This window comes from Salvia miltiorrhiza, chromosome 3 (genome assembly GCF_028751815.1).
Source record: "Salvia miltiorrhiza cultivar Shanhuang (shh) chromosome 3, IMPLAD_Smil_shh, whole genome shotgun sequence".
Lineage (NCBI taxonomy): Eukaryota > Viridiplantae > Streptophyta > Magnoliopsida > Lamiales > Lamiaceae > Salvia > Salvia miltiorrhiza.
The window spans coordinates 57,181,721-57,202,961 of NC_080389.1; the positions used below are offsets into that span (position 1 = coordinate 57,181,721).

At 36.0% G+C, this 21,241-nt stretch overlaps 1 protein-coding gene across 3 annotated transcripts; it reads right to left on the reverse strand.

Annotated features, from left to right (window-relative positions):
* Nucleotides 1-123: 123 nt before the first annotated feature.
* LOC131014672 (glutamate synthase 1 [NADH], chloroplastic) lies at nt 124-11,179 on the reverse strand. Of its 3 annotated transcripts, XM_057942711.1 has the most exons (22): nt 10,387-11,179; nt 10,177-10,296; nt 9,763-9,876; nt 9,520-9,672; nt 9,301-9,401; nt 9,122-9,218; nt 8,550-8,659; nt 8,184-8,287; nt 7,855-8,034; nt 7,435-7,778; nt 7,292-7,362; nt 6,731-7,200; nt 5,721-6,590; nt 5,480-5,634; nt 5,033-5,194; nt 3,285-4,883; nt 2,733-2,948; nt 2,380-2,648; nt 1,864-2,169; nt 1,491-1,758; nt 901-1,158; nt 124-701 (listed from the first exon to the last, which is right to left on the reverse strand). In XM_057942711.1, exons 1-22 carry the CDS (start codon nt 10,771-10,773, stop codon nt 432-434), a joined length of 6,624 nt encoding a protein of 2,207 aa, XP_057798694.1. In that variant the 5' UTR covers nt 10,774-11,179; the 3' UTR covers nt 124-431. The 3 variants fall into 3 exon arrangements, with proteins under 3 accessions (XP_057798694.1, XP_057798695.1, XP_057798696.1); XM_057942712.1 differs by lacking the exons at nt 9,301-9,401; nt 9,520-9,672; nt 9,763-9,876; nt 10,177-10,296; nt 10,387-11,179 and adding an exon at nt 8,923-9,058 and having other exon boundaries at nt 9,144-9,211; XM_057942713.1 differs by lacking the exons at nt 9,122-9,218; nt 9,301-9,401; nt 9,520-9,672; ... (1 more) ...; nt 10,177-10,296; nt 10,387-11,179 and adding an exon at nt 8,915-9,057.
* Nucleotides 11,180-21,241: the final 10,062 nt, after the last annotated feature.

The window sequence follows — 21,241 nt, forward strand, 5'->3', positions numbered from 1 at the left end:
AGCTACAGGAAAAGTCAAAAACATATGTTGACAGAAAAATATGCATCTGCCAAGGCGTCGGTCTAAATTATCTCACAAACGATAGATGATAGTTAAATAGAGAAGAAAATGGCGAGAAAAGAATAATAAAGTGAAATTCCCTACAACATTGATGATTGATTACTGATAAACACAGAACAGACAACCTGTACATTATTGTTTATTCCATTAAGCTTGGCATAGTTTGCCACCACTTTCAACACCAACAATCATACTTCAACTTATAAACACCACTGCATAACCACTAGACCCCTAAAATTTCTACCTCCTTCCCTTCAAAACCCCTATCCGTCCTTCTACGGCATCTGTTCTGGTCGGTTCTGATTGCCTCGATTCGTATGGCCACCACTCCAACTAACAGCTTTCCGACAACACACTTTCAGCTTACTGGATTATGTCCTCACAGTTTGCCTCCTGTTGTCTTGCTGCTGCTTTGTAAGTCCTTCCTGTCCATCAGTGCCATCGTTCTCGTCTTTTAGGAGATATTGGTCAACTCGTGCAGCTGCTTGCCTGCCTTCAGAGATTGCCCAGACCACCAGAGATTGTCCGCGCCGGCAATCCCCAGCAGCGAAGACACCTTCAACATTGGTTGAGAAGCGGCCGTAGTCAGCTTTGAAGTTTGATCGGTTGTCTTTGTCCACTCCAAGCTTGTCCGCGATCGTCTGAGAAAGAACCAGAATTGTTGTCAGAGCAGAAATAGTGTTTACCCAGCTGTCAAAACTATCACCATGTTCACATGCACAGCAGCAGTAGATATTATATAGCAAGAAATTTCCAACCAAATAAAATACAGTTCCTGTTGCACCAAGGTGGAAGAGAAAAGGGAATTTCTATAATGGCAACACTTATAATAAAGCTAACCTCTTCAGGACCCAGGAATCCCATTGCTAGCAGGACTAAATCAGCTTCAATAATTTCTTCCGAACCTTCAACTTCTTTAAATTGGAATCTTCCACTGGCATCCTTCTCCCAACTGACTCGCACAACCTCAAGTCCTTTCAATGTTCCGTTCTCATCTCCAATAAAACGTTTTGTCAACACCTCGTAAGACCTTGGATCCTGACCAAACTTGGTAGCAGCTTCCTGATGCCCATAATCTACACGGAATACCCGTGGCCACTGCCAATTTTGAAGAAACAGAACATTCATTTTGTTGTCCAGGAAAGCTAGTCAAGAAATTTAGGAGAAAAAGGAGGGAACAAATGAAGAATGGAAAAGCAAAGATACAGAAGGAACTTAAGCCAGAACAAATGATGTCATTAGTCCACTCAACAATCAACATCCTGGCATAAAGTTCCTTCAACCGAATAACTTCAGCAGGACAAAATATTCAGTGCAAGTGGTAACTATTTTGAAATATGAAACTGGTAGGGAAAAACTTAAATATTAATTACATGCAGTTGAATAAAAGAACTATTTTGCAGATGGTGGAAGCAGAAAAAAGATCAAACCTGAGGCCAAGGGTTGCCTGGAGCCCTGGTAGCTGGTGGTTTAGGGAGAAGCTCTAGATTTACAATGCTGGTGCAACCGTGTCTGATTGATGTTCCAATACAGTCCGTGCCGGTGTCACCTCCACCAATCACCACTACTTTCTTGCCCTTGGCGGAAATGTACTGCTCATCCTGAAGATTGCTATCAAGCAGGCTCTTTGTATTTGCATGAAGAAACTCCATTGCAAAATGGACTCCGGAAAGGTCTCTCCCAGGAACAGGAAGGTCCCTGCAAAATTAGTCCATAGGGTTAACTCATTCTTAAAACTATGTACTTCAAGTTCTTAATATTTTTGATAGCATTCAATGAATTGCAGAAATCAATATTGCACACCTTGGTTTTGTGGCTCCCACAGCCAACACAATTGCATCGTTCTCTTCACGAAGCTGATCTATCGAGTATAAGGGATCCTTTCCTACATTAGCATTAACTACAAACTTCACTCCTTCCTTTTCCATGAGATTAACCCGTCTCTGAACTACATCAATTTTGTCAGTCTTCATGTTCGGCACACCATACATCATTAGACCACCGATTCTGTCAGCACGTTCAAAAACTGTCACAGAGTGTCCCTTCTTATTTAGCTGATCAGCAGCAGCCAAACCAGCAGGCCCACTTCCAACAATAGCAACTCTTTTTCTGAGATAGGTGAAGGTAAATCACAGTTAAATTCCACAATGGATAATAAAATCATCTTCATCAATGAATTAAATATATTAATGTAGTATAAGTATCATATATCAGCATAGCCAATACAAAGACTGAGACAAATATTACTGACCTAAAGAAACCAACTGAAAAACGAAAGAGGCAATACAGAAGGGCAACATACAAGGAAAAAGACCATACCCTGTTCTCGTCTGAGGAGGCCGGGGAACCATCCATCCCTCCTCAAAAGCTTTATCTATGATAGAGCACTCAATTGATTTGATAGACACAGGATTTTCAATGATACCAAGTACACAAGATCCTTCACAAGGAGCAGGGCAAACACGACCTGTGAACTCCGGGAAGTTGTTAGTTTCCAAAAGACGATCCAGTGCTTCTCGCCATCTGTTTTGGTAAACCAACTCATTGAATTCTGGTATCTTATTTCCAAGAGGGCATCCAGAGTTCTCCTGCAAGATATATCCCATTTACAATAACTTAGGGCTTAGTCCTCAAGGCGATTCTTCTTAAAAGTACTACTGAACTTTTGTTACCTGATGACAAAAGGGAGTACCACAATCCATACAGCGAGCTGACTGTGTTTTCAACAATGGTCCTGGTTTTGATTCTTCCATAACTTCTTTCCAGTCATTCATCCTAACAGTCGGGTCCCTGTATGAAACACCCTCCCTCTCATAAGCAACAAAACCCCGATGTTTGACAGCATCAGGAACCCTAGTTGGCCTCTTTTCTTGTTCATCTTCCTCAACCTATCCAATCAGAAATTTGGATCAAGAAACTGCTTCAAATATGCATCAAACATTCCATAAGCAACAACAGAAGATGAGCATCAGTCTCCTAAATATTTATCAATGAATGAGTAATTAAAAATGGATCTTCATGATTGGTACAAACTTAAAAGCACATAAGTTGTCGGACTAAGTAATTGCGGTTGATGAATGTACTGGTATAAAAGTGTGTAGGTCGAACTGACACAGGCATGTTTTTTTCAATGTCTGTGCACATGTATCTATTTGCATCCTAGAGTGTAAGGCATGATGAGAATGTTACAAAGCGAGCAGCCAACAAAGTGCCTCAGAAAGTACCTGGGGGGCTTCATTGATAGATGCGGCTGCCATCTTTTTAAGCTCTTCAAAAGCATCCTTCTCATTCAACTCCGCCTCTTCTTCTACCTCAGCCTCTTTGGCTGCAACTTCAGCTGTCTTTTCTGAAATTTCATCTGCTTTCTTATTTGCTAGAATGCGTTTATAGTCACGAGGGAAGACCTTAATGAATTTTGGGAGAAGGGAGTCAAAATCTGCAAGAACATCCCTAGCTAATTGGCTGTTTGTGTGACGCTGATGCTGCTGAATCATCATTCTGAGCATCAGAATATCATCCTCATCTTCCACTGGATCAAGATCTACCAACTCTTGATTGCACCGAGATCTGAAAGTTGAGTCAGTATCAAGAACATAGGCAATGCCCCCACTCATGCCAGCAGCAAAATTTCTACCGGTCTTGCCCAGCACTACAACAGTGCCCCCAGTCATGTACTCACATCCATGATCACCCACACCTTCAACTACAGCTTTAACACCAGAATTACGAACAGCAAATCTTTCTGCTGCCATCCCGTTAAAATAAGCCTCCCCATTTGTGCCCCCATAAAGCGCTACATTGCCAATGACAATATTTTCCTTCGGGTCAAAGTTGCTACCTTTTGGGGGATAAACAATAATTCTCCCTCCTGACAGGCCCTTCCCAACATAATCATTGCTATCCCCTTCAAGCTCCAATGTGATGCCAGGACATAGAAAAGCTCCAAGACTCTGGCCTGCACTTCCATTAAGTTTGATATGAATCGTATCTGAAGGAAGTCCCGCCATTCGGTAGCGTTTTGTCACTTCATGGCTCAGCATGGTTCCAACTGCTCGGTTTACATTACAGATAGAAGATTCAATGTATACGGCAAGACTTTTATCCAAGGCAGGTTTGGCTAAAGCTATTAGTTTGTTATCTAAAGCCATGTCCAACCCATGGTCCTGCTTCTGCACACAATACTGTGCAGCATCTGGTCTGATGTCAGCAGCTGGGCGAAGTAGAAGAGACAGGTCAATGTTCTTAAGCTTCTCATTGTTTTTTGCCACATCTTTATCCAGTTCAAGCATGTCTGCACGGCCTACCATTTCATTGAGTGTTCGAAAACCAAGCTCAGACATAATTTCCCTTAATTCCTCTGCCAGCATGAAGAAGAAGTTGATGACATGTTCAGGTTCACCAGCAAACTTTTCCCTAAGAACTGGATCTTGAGTTGCAATACCAACAGGGCATGTGTTTTTGTGGCATTTCCGCATCATGATGCAACCCAGTGTTATGAGGGGAGCAGTGCTGAAACCAAACTCCTCTGCACCAAGAAGCGCAGCAACAGCCACATCCCGTCCAGTCTTCAGTTGGCCATCGGTCTGAAGAACAGTTCGACCACGGAGATCATTAGCCACTAAGGTTTGATGTGTCTCTGCTAGACCAAGTTCCCAAGGAACACCAGCACTTTTGATGCCTGTCCATCTTGAAGCCCCCGTACCTCCGTCATGACCGGAGATCAAGACATGATCAGCATGACCCTTAACAACCCCACTGGCAATCACTCCAACACCAGCTTCAGAAACCAACTTCACACTTATACGGGCATCAGGATTTGCATTCTACAAGAATTATAAGAGCAAATTCACGAAAATCAGATAGGAAACCAATGTATAAGTGGACAACCACGATATACAATCATAGCTAACATATCCACTTTCACGTAAATTACAAAAAGATAGTGTAAAACAGATGAGGCATGGAAATATACCTTGAGGTCATGAATCAATTGAGCTAGATCTTCAATGGAATAAATGTCATGATGGGGAGGAGGACTGATAAGTCCCACACCAGCTGTAGAATTCCTAGTTACAGCAATGTCACCAATTACCTTATGTCCTGGAAGTTCACCTCCTTCACCAGGCTTTGCTCCCTGCATCATGAAACCTCAAATCTTAGGAACATAATAATCATTTGCATATAAAACATGTGAAATGAACATTCTCACCAAATGCCAAATGCAGGTATCACTAAATGATGCAAAGACACCACAAGGTGCTTTGCTGACACGGCGTCATCTGTCCATGAACGCAAATTCATAAACAAAAGAAACCGTTGTTCCTACCCAAGCACAGGAGATAAAAGAAAGGCATGATACGGAAACAGCACAGACCATGGAAATTTCCCCTATAGATGAAAAGGATAACATGAGCATTACCTGAGCCATTTTTATTTGTAATTCATCCGCATTTGTAAGATAATAGCTGGAGACTCCAAATCTTCCACTGGCGACCTGCTTTATGGCACTCCTCTTTGGGTTCCGGGAACCATCAGCAAGAGGCTCCATACGAGATGGTTCTTCACCTCCCTCGCCTGTTTACAAAAGGTTAAATTTACGTAGACAGCTTAGATTAAGTTTAATGAACAAGCAATGGAGGCATAAAGCAACCATATCTTACCAGTGTTCGACTTTCCCCCAATCTGGTTCATTGCTTTAGCAAGTGTTGTATGAGCCTCCAATGAGATAGAACCATAGCTCATTGCTCCAGTGCAAAAACGTTTTACAATCTCGCTAGCTGGTTCGACTTCTTCAAGTGGAACCTTTACCTCAGCTTCTTTAAATTTCAGAAGCCCTCTCAAATTACATGACTTATTCAATTCTTGAACACGGTTAGAGTACTCTTTATAGGCAGCTACACTGTTGGATCTAGTAGCCTCTTGTAACTTTGAAATGGCAAGGGGATCATTTAAGTGAATCTCACCACCTTTTCTCCAGTGATAATCTCCTGGATTAGGAAGTGCTACGGCCTCAGCACTACCAGGCGGTAAGGCACGTGTTGGGAAAGCCAGCTCATGTAACTGAAGCGCATCAAGTGCAAGTGCTTCAAAAGTTGCACCCTCCACTCTGCTTGGAGTCCCTATAAAACAACGTTCCATGACCTCCGATGACAGGCCAACAGCCTCAAATATCTGAGCACCCTTGTATGAGGCCAGAGTTGAGATACCCATTTTGGCTAGGACCTTCATCATACCATAGTTGCTTGCCTTGAAATATTTCTTGACAAGCTCATCCTTTGTGTGGAATTCACCAGATGATTTGGGTGGAATTTTCCCATCAACTTGCAATCTCCAAATGGCTTCTACAGCCAAGTAAGGACAGATTGCATCTGCACCAAATCCTACAAGTGTACAAAAATGATGCACTTCACGGGGTTCCGCAGATTCAATAATCAATGCAACACGAGTTCGTTCAAGCTTCTTCACTAAGTGATGATGTACAGCACCAACAGCCAAGAGGGAGCTGACCACAACACGCTTTGGTGAGAAAGCTGCATTATACAAAGAAAAGAAGAAACTAATAACTAAAAAGATTATGATAAAAGAAACCGGAAAATAACACACATTTTTTTAACAAAGAAAATAAGACAACAATTATAATCATTATCTTCCTAGTTTCAGGATTGCCTACCTCGATCAGAAAGCACCAGTGTTGTATATCCTTCTTTGATTGCATCGCGTGCTTCGTCACATATCCTATCTAAGGTCTCCTCCAAGCCCTTCCTACCACGATCCTTGGAGTAGGTAATGTCAAGAACTTTGCTTTTCCAACCTCTGTAGTTCATCTTTTTCATTGCTTCCATTTCATCAATGGTTAGGAGAGGTCCTTTAAGCGACAGGCGATGGCATTGTTCTTCAGTGGTCTCTGTAAGATCGCCTTCTGGACCAATCATGCATTCCATAGAGGTAACAATCTTCTCCCGAATAGGATCAATTGGAGGGTTAGTGACCTGAGCAAACATCTGCTTGAAGTACTCAAACGTAAGTTTCTCCCTGTTAGACATCACAGCCAATGGAGCATCATTCCCCATTGAACCTAGGGCTTCAATGCCATCTTTCGCCATTGGCAGTAATAGCATCTCCAGAGATTCAACAGTGTAACTGCGCAGGGACAACAGTCATTTTCTCATGAGCAACAAAAAGTGAAATATATATCAAGCACAAATATATACATATACGTGACATGACATACCCAAACGCCTTCAATGGTGACAATATTCCATGCATTCCCATGTTTTCCATATCTTCATCGTCAGAAGATGCCTAAAAAGTTGTGACATGTTAGCTTGTGAAAATGAGTATGACATCAATGACAAGACTGAAAAAAGTGCTAACCGGTAAAACACCAGCTATGGTGGGAGGAGTTCTGTCTGATTCTGGAACGGATTCAACTATGTCCTTCAATTGCAGCTTTTGCCTCTTTAGCCACTCCCCATAAGGTCTTGCGAGTGAGTATTGTTGCTTCAAGGCTTCATCATCAACCACAACATGCTTCTCAAAATCAACAAGAAGCATCATACCAGGATTAAGTCTTCCTTTTCTGGCTACATCTTCTGGGGGGATGTCAACAACACCTACTTCACTTGCCATGATAACTCTGCCACTGTGTGTGACATAAAATCTACCAGGACGTAACCCATTTCTGTCTAATGTTGCTCCAAGATAGTGTCCATCCGTAACTGCAAACCATTCTATGTAAGAACCAAGCAAATAAAGTCAGATGTAATAATATAATAATCTTCAAAAAGGACATACATGATATAAGAGCAGGTCCATCCCATGGCTCCATCAGAGCTGAGAAATATTCATAAAGAGCCCTGCGATCAGGATCTATATTTTTATCATTTTGCCAGGCTTCAGGTATCATCATCATCATAGCTTCAGGGAGACTTCTACCAGCTCTAACCAAAAGCTCGAGTACACCATCAAATGCACCTAAAGGCAATGCCATATTATTATCGATTGTCAGTACCAGATATGGCATCAAACCAATGGAATTGAATATCCTTATGTCACTAGTCACTTCGCCAAGTTTGTGACCATTCATGCAAGCACGTGTAATAAAAGTTAAGTTAATCAAGAACCTGAGTCAGAAGAGCTGGCATCTACAATTGGCAGAAGCTTCTTCATCTCAGTCTTTGACAGGCCAAGCTCCTTGCATTTCAAAAGGCCCTCACGTGCCCTCATCCTAAATAAATAGGCAACATGAAGTCAGTAGGTTTCCCTGCTCATCTTGATAAAAACTAAATGAAGTTGATATAATGATCCACTGTATCATTTATCAGACATCTTGATAATCTTCAGGAAAAAATTGTGTATACATCAAGTTAACTGATAAAATTGTAGAGTCTGACAGAATAAAAATGATTTTGTGGAAAAAAAACAATCATAAAAGTTATCAGTAGGAGCTCACAAAAGATTACATTAAAACACGTTCAAACAAAACCTACCAATTCACATTGCCTCTAAGCGTATTTATCTCTCCATTGTGACCAAGGACACGCATCGGCTGAGCTCGATCCCAGCTAGGAAATGTGTTTGTCGAGAATCTAGAGTGTATCTGCAACAATAATGCAGAGCCAAAAGATATTAAAGATTCCATTGATGATGTAACATATTCTGTGAGGAATAAAGTTTGTCTTCAGCGCTCTTAAATTGAACATACAGCATGGCTACTGATATCCATGACCTAGTCTACCTTGTCCGAACATAATCTCCTCTCCACTAAACAACAGGTTTGATCTTAAAAGTGGATCATGGCAGAAAAACACCAAGTTTCTGCAAATATTATTTACTTCATAATGAGTTTCCTTACCAACTCACCCCAAGAATCCAATCCAGCATCCAAAATCAAATAGTGATCAAGGGTGTGGAAGAACTTAAGAGATCATTCATACGTCAATGCCTCAGAAGTCATTCCTCAACCTTGCATTGCTTCAGTTAATCGGTTGATCCCATGCTGTTCGTTGTTGAAGTATGGAGTCAGCAGAGAAATAAATAAGAGAATGGATAAAATATTTACCAGGGCCATGTAGCTCGTAAACCTTTCATTGCCAAGATCTGCATAGTAATATTCCTTCAACTGTTCAGGTTTCAGCTGACCTTTGTAGACAACAGTCCTGTTAAAAAGCATAGTAAAGTCAAATTTAATCCTTCAGCAACAAACTTAGTTTAAAATTCACACTTCCACAGAAAACAAACCTCGAGGACAGAGAACATATGTAGAAGTCTCGAACCCCACCATGCTGAAGGTTCAATGCAGCTCGGATTGCCACCATAGAAACCCTCCTTAATATGTACATCTGCAATAGTATAATAGCAATAATTGTTTAGTGAAAACTGATAATAGAAGAGCAAATCCTGCAGTTTCATTATTTAACTGAGTTTAAGAAATTATTCTCATAACTAGTAATTAGACACCTGTTGTTCAAAATCAGCCTTTGACCGAGGAGTGGCCGTAAGAAAAACTTGCTCAATGACGGGTTCTGTCTGCAACGCAGACTTGCCCAATCCTGAGTTGTTTGTGGGGACAAGACGCCAGCCAAGAACCGAGTGCCCAAGTGATTCGGCCACCTACAATGTAAACGAAGATTTATCAGAAATTCATAATGAATACTGGAGCACGGTAGAAAAGTAATCATATCTAAAATTGCATTATTTTACCTTCGTGAATACAATTTTACTTTGCTCCCTCCGACTGTCCGAAATAGGCAAGAAAAACATGCCGACTGCATATTCACCAGGTGGGGGCAGCTCAAATCCAGCATCTTTAGCAGCCTGAAATTTAAAAAAATTGCCGATACGCTTGATCAGTGCCCAATAAACATACAACTCATTTGTCTCATCAGTCAGTATCACCATTCGTTAAGAAACCATCTTCAAAATAATAGGGAATTCCCGAGAAGGAGAGTGAGGCCCTTAATCTGTTTTAAAACACTTAGATAAAAAAATAGCAGCAACGAACAAACTAGAAAAGAATCCATGACAAAATTATACCCCTGGTAACTCTTTTGGAAAATTGATTCTTTACAAGTCACAATACTAAACTTGTTGCTAAAGTCCAAGAAAAATAGAAACCTCTCTGTAGAATTCATGAGGAAGGCCGACAAGAATTCCAGCTCCATCTCCAGTGTTTGTCTCACAGCCACACGCACCTCTGTGGGTCATCCTCACTAACATCTCTATAGCATCCGTCACCTGCACAACCAAAACTCGCAATCATTTACGGATAAATACATATATACAAATTATTATTTACTCCTCTTGTTCATTTAACTACAACTGTACCGTTTTACGGCTGCTTTCACCAGAAAGTTCCGCCACGAACCCGACTCCACACGAATCCTTGTCGAAGGCCGGATCATACAGCCCGAGCGGCTTCTCCGGCACCTGCGACATCGAATTCTTCACATCAAACCGCAGCTTCGGCGACCGACCCGGCCCGGCCGTCTGCCAAAGCTGCAGCCTCTCCATCTCCGCACTGCTCCGCAGCTTCGTGCCGTAAACAAACCTGTTCTCCAGGTTCACCGTCCTCTGCTTCGACGCAAATGCACGCGACACCCTCACCCTCCGGGACAAAGCCGCCACCACATTCAGCTGGTGGCTCGGCGCGCAGGCCGGCTTCACCAAGCCGCCGCCTCTCACATGAATCCCGGATCCTGACACCGCCGACATCGCTCTCGCGAATCCCGAATCCACCAAAACCTCGTTATATCTTATAGTATTATATATAATATGAATTTAATTACACAAATTTACAAGCGTCCTTGTATCAGATCTGGTGAGATATGAGATCAATCCAACCAAAATTTTCAGGAAAGCAACGAGGAAAACAAAATCGATACAACAATCAAGGCAAATCTGAAACGGAGGAGGCAACTGGGATATAAATAAGCGAAACTCTGAGGCAAAGTCGTTATTTTTGACGACTAAGGCGAGAACTTCGATATCTAGTGAGAGATAGAGAGAAATATATGCAGGCTGAAAGGAGAAGGTGTAATCTGTATCTAGGGCTGATGAGATATGCTCGCAGTAGAAAAACGCCGCCGCGAGCTGGTGGTGAGTTGGATGGATATAGCCTCGGCGAGGAAGTGAGGTGGTGAATTTATAGAGAACAACACACCAACTACTTTGCATTGCTGCTTCTGGGGCCCACGTAGTATTTCATTTTCGTTTCTTTTTATTTTTTCTTTTTTTTATACCATTTTTTTTTTCTTTCTATTTTGTGTAGTTTCCGCATTTTTCAGGTAATCAAGATGTGCGATTTTTGCTCCTACTATTTTGTCATAGCTCATCGTTTCTTCCCAACTTAAATTAAATTATAATTATAATTTGGTCCTAACTTTTGATGACTGTATTTTTAAGTCTTTGTTGTGACATTAATTTTTTCAATTAATTTCCCGATTGTTTTGTTCGTGAAAACTGGATCTGTGTAGTTGAGTAGTATTGAATAAAGAAAAGTATTCTCTCAAAAAAAAATTTAAAGAAAAGTATTCCAATGCACGTATATTAAACAGAAAATTAAGTGACACCAATATGCATTAGTAAATTCTATTTCACTATTGAAATATGAAATTAAATTATCTATTGCCGTATAATTTTATGGATAAGATAAATCTACCTTGTGTATTTATGTATTTAATTAAATGGATATAAAATTATATGGAGCAAATGAGTAAGTAGATATATGGATTCGGCACTCTATTATTGGATAATTAATTATTATCGAAATTGAATGCTAGCTAAAAGGATTTAATTAATAAGAGGAGCAAGAGAATTAAGAAACGATCTGCGATTTCTGATATATATTTATGTATAATTATAATTTTTTTTTCTTTTTTCTTTTAGGTATGTAGTAATATTTTTTTGCTTATTTACCCATTTACAACTATCCCATTGGTTTTACTATGTTTTCTTAATTTATCATAGGACATATGCAGTAATATCTATTACTCAACTGTCACCTAACGTTGAATCATCCTTTGACTCGATGAATTTAAAGTTTTAACCTTAAAATTTTAGGGGAGAAAAAGAATTTAATATATCCAACAACAGTAATCCAATTTGTTTTTTTATTTTTTTCCTTTTAAGCTTAAACGACAAGTTGACGTATAGAAATGAAGACACGTGGAGGAGTGGGTATGTGCGGCACGCGACAACCGCTCATGGTGGGTCAATCGGGCGACCCGAACCCGGATGGTGATGTTATATTTCAATCGGGGAGACGGACGGACAGTCATATTCAGGGATATATCGATCATTTCATTAGATTTCATTATGTTAAACATTTAGCCGCCTCTAGGCTCGGTTCCGAGCCTCCACGGTGCGTGTTTGGTAATTTTTGGTTATTTCTAAAAGTAAACTCACTGCCACCAGGAGTGGAATCACGTGTGCAACATAAATATTTTGAAATATTTCAAATACGGAGAACATAATACTCCTCCCATCTATGCATATTCATATCATTTTTAGTTTGCTCAAAATGCATAACTATTTATCTTTTTGACATAATTCACTTACAACGTTGTATAATAAGACCCTTATTTCACTAATACATATTTAATTAATTTTTAAAATTATAGTATTATTTTTAAATAAATATATATTTCAAGGACGGAAAGATTCATTGAATATCATTTGATAATATAAAAACTAGTATAAAATTTTTAATCAAATTTAATAATCGTTGCGATAGAATACTAGTAATTAGTTATTTATTTAGCAGACATGACAATACATGTTAAGGTGAAACATGTTACCAAAATAAAATAAAGTGAAAATATCTCAAATCATTCGTCATTAATCTAAAATATCTCTTACTATTAAAAATATTATACTGTTTGATTCTCAAAACAAAATAAAAAAAAAAAAAACCAAAAAAAAAAGTTTGTTACCTTACAATATCCCTTCTAATTTTCTTAGCACCAAACACCATCTTTAATCGTAAATTTATTATGAGGAAATATGGATAGAAAAAAAAAATCATTTAAATTCTTCATTTATTTTTTGTTATTTTCTAAAAAAAAATATAGTTTCACCTTTTCTCATTCTTATTTCGAATCCAGTTTCTACAAAAAATAATTTTATCATTTCTCAATCTTTATTTTCACTTGAACGATGAGAGAAAAGAAATATGAAATTAAATAAATATATATATATATATATATTATAATAAATTTATAATCAATGAGAACACAGTCTTACAATATTCAAACATAACGTTAAAACAATCACTGCCATCAATTGTGGGCGACTACAATAATTCAGAATTAGGGTTATTTTTGTTTTAGTATTGGACAAAGTTTTTATATGTATGTAATCTTATTACAGTAATGCAATTGATTTGTTTTACAACAGCCAAACTACAAAACTAAACGAAGAAGAAAACTTTGACCTACCGAATATAAATGTGATCGATGTCGTCATCTTATCATTCACTATACGCACGGGAAAAAGTGAAGTTTGCCTATCCCACAAAATTCAAAGCATTTTATTCTCAATAAATATTTCAAGATCATTCCGGAAAAAAAATATATATTCCTTCAAAGAAAATCAAGATGCGAAGAAAAGCAATTTAAGGTGACAAGTAATTCGCAACTTTATTTAGAACAACAGTGAATATTTATGGGCTAATAATTAGTTTTATATATGAATATATTTTAACTACAAAAATTTATAAATAATTATAATATGTATACATATATACAAAATAAGGCTGAAAATTTGAGGGGGGCGGCTGCCACCACCTGCCATCCCCCTGGCTCCGTCTCTGCTTTGGTGGATATGAATTGAGATTTGAGCACAAAATATTACAATTACATTCAACATTGGCCTAGTTCAAGTAATAAGGCTAAAACACCTAACAACTCTTATTTGTAAGAGGTCTTAGGTTCAATCTCGCATGCGATGGTGTAAAAGGTATTTGATTCAATCTCGCATGCGTGTGGATAATTTTATCATTTTTGTATGGAGAGTGATCTTGTGTGCGTGCGGATAGTTTTCTCACCTTTGTGTAGTGTAAAGGTCTTATTTATGTGTGAATTGCTTATTTGATTATATAATAGATATTTTTTGTAATTATAAAAAAATTACATATAACATTTAAATTCCTATATCGCCTAAAGAGGTGCGATGTGAATCATGTCATATATATATATGCGCGATGTGATAATATGCAACCCTTTCTTGCTAATTCAGCAAAGTATACATACGATGTGTGTATATTAAATTGATAAATTCCATTCTATCAAATATTCAATAGTCAAAAACAGTTGTGTGCTCGAGATGGTGTTTCTCTTATACCCATTAAATCGAAAATTTGAGTGATCACATATAAATCGTAATAAAAAAATACTCCCTCCGATCCACGAATTTTGAGTCACTTTCTTATCCGGTCGTTCCACGAATCTTGAGTCATTTTCTTATATAGCAAAAAAATTCTCATATATTCACATTTTTACTTTTTCACCTACCACACTTAACACACTAAATACTAGTATTTTCTTAATTCTCGTGCCGAAAAGAATTGACTCAAGATTCATGGGACGGAGGGATTATCAAATAAGAAATCATTATTCATTATTCTCAAATAATAGCTTCCTATGATACACCTATCTCCACTAGGTTTCAAGGTTAAAATCATGTCTCACATTCTTGAATTCGCTATACATTAATTATCTCTGCTAGGTCTCAAATTAAATAGCTAAATATGTAAACTATTGATTATGTTACTTACACGAAATCAAGCACCAGGAATTGTAAATCATAAACTCAAAAGCAAAAAGTTACAATAAATCAATCACATAATTCAATCAACTATTTACAAACCCTAAAAACTAGAAAAGAAACTAGTTAGACATAATAAAATAAATCAAAAATATAACTAAAAGAAAAGCAATTGAAATGACTGAAATAAATACAATATAGAACTCGAAAATACTGGTAAAATCTCAAAATTTCGCAAAATTTCGCCGGCCACTATTCAATGTTGCGCACAATTTTTTTGTTTTAGTCATATATCCCTCGTTCGAACTCCAATTTACCCGTTTGCGCTCACGATTTGTATCAAGATGATCTACAACTTTTATTCAGATCATACTTTCAAATTCAGGTTCAAAATTTATGTAGATTTTATCAAAGTACGAGCAAGTATCATATTTCACAATATAAATTAATTCAAACACAAAATAATTATCATACACTCAAATTTCTATAAAATTGACATCTTAAGAACATTAAAAATCATGAAAAGATGACGTACAGAAAAGGTTCAGCCGGAAACACACCAAACTTCGATTTTCTGCTGATAATATTAAGATAATATATCATGAAATTAATCTGAAAAGCAACAAAGACGTTCGACAAATAATTTTGTAGCAGTTAAATATCATTTTCAGTAGCTCATTTGGCTGCATTGTTTGAGTTGACAATTCATGGATACACACATCAATGAATCAGTAGAGCTAATTTTATTGCAATTTTTATTAAGTGTAAGAGTCGCGTTTCTAGTACTAAAAACAAACATCTTTTCAAGTGGAGTTTAAATGAGCTTTAACACAATAAAGAGTGTAATTAAATTCGAAAAATAATGGAGAAATATTTTTACGATCTTTTTTTTTTTCATGAGAACCCACATGCCACAGCTGATTTGGTAAGTAGTATTTTTTTGTTTAGAAATGATATGAATTAAGTTCAAATTCTCATGCAATAATCATAACGGCCGAACAAATCATATCCGGTCAATCGAACCGGCACAACATTTTTTTTTCTTTCTAATTTTAAAAATTGATGTTACCAGTTTAATTTTGATTTTAGTTATAAAATCTGCGATTAATCGAACAGATTCGATACCAATGAATAATCATATAAATATTAATAATGTATCTTATTTACATATTAAGATGTTAACTTTTTTTTAAGTGGTTAACAACTAACATGCGTATTTTCAAAGATTCCATCATGTTATTAAATTCTCAATTATGAAGGTGAGTTTTTGCGACATTAATTAATACTCCCCCGTCCCTGAAAATTGTGACTTTATTATTATATCGGGATATCCCTAAAAACTGCGACTTTTACTTATTTGAAAATGACCCTCAAACTTTCTCTCTCGCTATTTATAAAAAGATGTGAGACTCAATCTCCACTCAAACACAATTACCACATTTTTTCTTAAAACTCGTGTCATCTTCATTAGATCACAATTTTTAGGGACGGAGGGAGTACAAGTTGACACCAAGCATCAAGCCGTCAACAGTAAAGGTGAGTTTTGCGAAATATGTTTCCTTAATTGATCGAGAGAACTGATTTTGCAACAGTGAGTTGATACAAAGCATCAAGTCGTCCAGTAATAAATAAATTTAAGGGATTATAGCAAAAAATACATGAACTTTGATAAAAGTTGCAATTTTCATCTGAATTTTCAAATTAGCCAAAATATACCTGAACTTATATTTTTTGTTGTAAATTTCACCTGAACTCGCAATGATTGAACTCCGTCGAGGTGAAATTTACAACAAAAAATATAAGTTCATGTATATTTTGGCCAATTTGAAAGTTCAGGTGAAAATTGCAACTTTTATCAAAGTTCGTGTATTTTTTGACTATAATCCCTAAATTAAAATTATTTTATAAGTTTATTTTCCAATCAAATAAAACTTCTATTATTCTTTTTAATTATAAAAAAGTATAACTTTCGTTTGTTATGGCTAACCACTAGAAAAATATCGATTAACCAAAACAATTTTTAGGTTAATCGATATAATCATTTTTATATAACGTTAGTATAAATTTTCCTCACCCTTATTTTATTTTATTTTTGAAACTTACCATTATTATAAACTGCTCCCTCCGTCTCAAAAATAATGACATGTTTATTTTGGGCACAAAAATTAGGAAGTGTTATTGAATTAAGGAGATAAAGTGATGGCCCACATATTTAAAGATGTTATTAATAAAAATAATTGTTAACTAATCTACATCAATTAAAGGTAATAACCCACCACTGTTTTCCCCTCACTCTATCTGAAAATAGGACAGACACACACATATATCCCTCCCGGCCTCCCCTTCTTCCTCGCCTAATCTTCCCTTTCCGAATCTAGCAACGTCGTGATGAAGGCGCGGTGGAGGCACGATGGTGGTGGAACGGCGAGGTTGGTGGTGGAGACACGAGGTTGAGGAGGGTGGAGGGAGAAGAGTTGGGAGCCAGAGGAACATCCAGTAGAGAGTGTTGGGATGGGAAGTGAAACACTGAGAGGGCAGAGAGTGTGTGGAGAGAGTGTGTGTGTAACTTACGAAATTGAAATTAGGATTAAAAGAGTTTAAATTAGATAGATTAATTAAGTATTAAATGAATCCTAATTATTTTTAGTAAAGGAAATAGGTCATTACATGCATGTGGGACAACTCAAAGAGAAAAATAAGTCATTATTTATGGGACGGAATGAGTATTTAAAATAAATAAATTACACTTAAAAAATCAAATGTAACATGCTTAAACATATAATGATATCACTGGAATTCAAGATTCAAACAAAATAATTGAGTTTAATTATTAAAGATACGCATGGCATGGGTGACGAATGATGGTCGAAATACATTGTACTTGGTCATTAAAAATTTCGAAATATTATAAGAGAAGCGGCCAACTGTAACCGCCGGCCGTTAGTTTTATGTGGCCAACAGCAACCGATGAAAATCCTCTTAATCATATCTTTAAAAATTCATTAGTTTAATGGATCAGATATCAAAATATCTAATGGAATCAATACAAATTACTGGATCAACCGATCAAGTAAATAAATTTCTAAATCGTGCATATATTATATATATGTGTGTGTGTTTCGTAGATAATGACTTATGTAATTATAGTATAAATATTATATTTATATTAAATAAAGTGTATTTGACTGATTCAAATCCAAACTGATATAATGAAAACTAGGGTGCACAAATAAAGTTTATTTGACTGATCCAAACGCATATGATGAAAACTAGCATTAATTTGCACCCGTTTAATGCACGGTAAATATTTTTAGGGTTAATAGTATTTTATGCTCCGAACTTTCAGCATTTTTTACAAAATATCCCGAACTTTTATTTTCTCCTAAAAAACCCTGAACTTTCATTTTTTTTTCATAAAATGTCTCGCTATACAAAATTCGATGAAAAAAAAGATGAATTATTTCGTCGAAAGAAATATTTTGGGGACCACCATTGTTGGAAAACCATATTGGAAACAACCACCATTGTTGGAAAACGCTGAAAGTTCGAGATTTTTTATCATCTTTTTGTCATTGAATTTTGTATAGCGGGGCATTTTATGGTAAAAATTGAAAGTTCAGGGTTTTTTAGGAGAAAATGAAAATTCGAGACATTTTGTGGAAAACGCTGAAAGTTCGGGACATAAAACACTATTAACCCATATTTTTATATACTCTTTATATATAAAGTAGATAGTAACTTAATTATCATTTTTTTTTAAATATAATAAAAATATATTTTGGTTGAATATAGAAAAAAATAGAAATTGACATTATGAAAAAGCAAAAACAAATTAAGAAAAGAAAAGAAATTAAAAAAATGGAAGAAAAAATTGAACTTATAAAAAAGAAGAGAGAGAATAGAGATTTTTTAAAAATTTAATACTCCGTCCGTCCCCAAAATAAGTTGCTCTTTGGGGACGGCACGTGTTTTAAGGAAAAATGGTAAAGTGTATTGATAGTGGAGAAAAATATGTTATAAATATTGGGAGAGGTGGAAAGGTGAAAAAATGTTATAATTAGTATTGGGAGTGGTGAAAAAAGTGAAAAGGTAAGAATAAATAAAATATTATTAGTGGTGGGGTAGTTGTCCGAAAATAGAAAAAAAGAAAGATAAACTTATTTGAAGGACGTCCCAAAAAGGAAAAAGATAAACTTATTTCAGGGACGGAGGAAGTATTGTAAAGTTAAGAATTTTGTACTATGGAATAAACGGTAATGATATTTGTGGAAGATGCTCACTCAAAATGATCGAGTGACGTAGCGCCATATATAAATGTATATCCTTTTATTTGAGAATTGGGATAAATATTAATGTACATTCTATAATTATATCTCTGTCATGCAAAATTTCCAAATTACAGCCCATGGTTTTGTTTTTTCCATTAATTATATGTGAATTGTTGCAAAGGCAAACTGCGTGCCATATCGCAGTTTTAAGTGCTCGTCTTTCATAACATGCTAGTTTTAAAGTTTTAATTTTATTTCATAGGCTATTTTTTAAAAAATATATATAAATATATGTCTATATTATAAAAGAAATTTTCTTTACAAAAATTGATTTGCTTGTTATATTCTTCCATATATAATTAATTTAAGGATAATTGTGTTTTTTAAAACTATATAATCTATAAAAATATTATACATTATTATTACTATTATGCTTGTCTTTTAATAAAAAATGCCTAAAATGTATGGAATGCCAAAAAAAAAAAATTATTTGCTATTATTACTATACTTGTCTTTTATTATTATTGATTATAGCTTGTAATTTATTGAAATTATATAATCTATGAAAATGTTGTTTGTTATTATTACTATTATACTTGTCTTTTAATAAAAAAATGTCTAAAATGTACAAAATGACAAAAAAAAAAAGGTTTGTAATGTATTGAAATTAATTTGTAATATATTGAAACTATATAGTCTATGAAAATGTTATTCTTTATTATTAGGGCAAATTGCATGAAAATACCCCACTTTATACCAAAATCTGGTTTTTTGACAATCTTTTCAATTGTAGCAAAAATTTGAACTACCTTTCAATTTGTTGCAATTGACTTCCGGAGTAATTTTCCGACCAACTTAATGCTGATGTGGATTCCCGTAAAGTTGATGTGGCACGCCTCGCTGGCTAATCAAACGAAAAATTGCATGAAAATACCCCACTTTATACCAAAATCTGGTTTTTTGACTATCTTTTCAATTGTAGCAAAAATTTGAACTACCTTTCAATTTGTTGCAATTGACTTCCGGAGTAATTTTTTGGCCAACTTAATGCTGATGTGGATTCCCGTAAAGTTGATGTGCATTGCCTCGCCGGCTAATCAAACGACAACGTCTCTAATTACCTTAAAAGATGTCGTTTTCCACGATTTTAAGCAAATTACAATTTCTAGTTTTATATATTTGTCGATTAGGGCTTCAAATGTCCTCATTTCTTCTCCCAAATTTTCTCATCTCAGTTGAAATTCTTGTTCCATAAATTTTCTAAAGAAAAAAAAAATATATGAATTAAATAAAAGTATATTTTAAAGAGCACAAGATACTTGATGTGGGTGTTTTTGTACATGATGAGAAGTAGCGCCTCTCAGCATTAAGTTGGCCGGAAAATTACTCTAGAAGTCAATTGCAACAAATTGAAAGGTAGTTCAATTTTTTGCTACAATTAAAAAGATTGTCAAAAAATCAGATTTTGGTATAAAGTGGGGTATTTTCATGCAATTTGTCGTCCGGCGAGGCATGCCACATCAACTTTACGGGAATCCACATCAGCATTTAGTTGGCCGGAAAATTACTCCGGAAGTCAATTGCAACAAATTGAAAGGTAGTTCAAATTTTTGCTACAATTGAAAAGATTGTCAAAAAACCAAATTTTGGTATAAAGTGAGGTATTTTCATGCAATTTGCCCTTATTATTAATAGGGAGAAGTAGCAAATACCCCTTATCATACAACCCCCTAATACATTTACCTCCATATCTCTTAATTGTGGGTTGTTAGTCCCTCAACACCTCATAAAGAGTGCAAAAATCCCCTTGTTCCTGACGGACATTTAACACCTCATAATAAAAAATGCCTTAAATACTTAATGCCAAAAAAAAATTATAATGTATTGAAACTAATTTGTTATATATTAAAACTATATAATTTATGAAAATATGGTTATTTATTATTACTATTATGCTCGTTTTTTAATAAAAAATATCTTAAATATATGAAATATTCAAAAAAAAAAAAAACAGTTCAGCCCCCTCCTAAATTAATTCCTGACTCAGCCACAGCATGCAACCTAGCTCGAACTGATATTAGATGTCATGGAATACGTATCGCAAACCAACCAAAATCAATCTCGAGTTCTCAGCAATTTTGGATTTATCT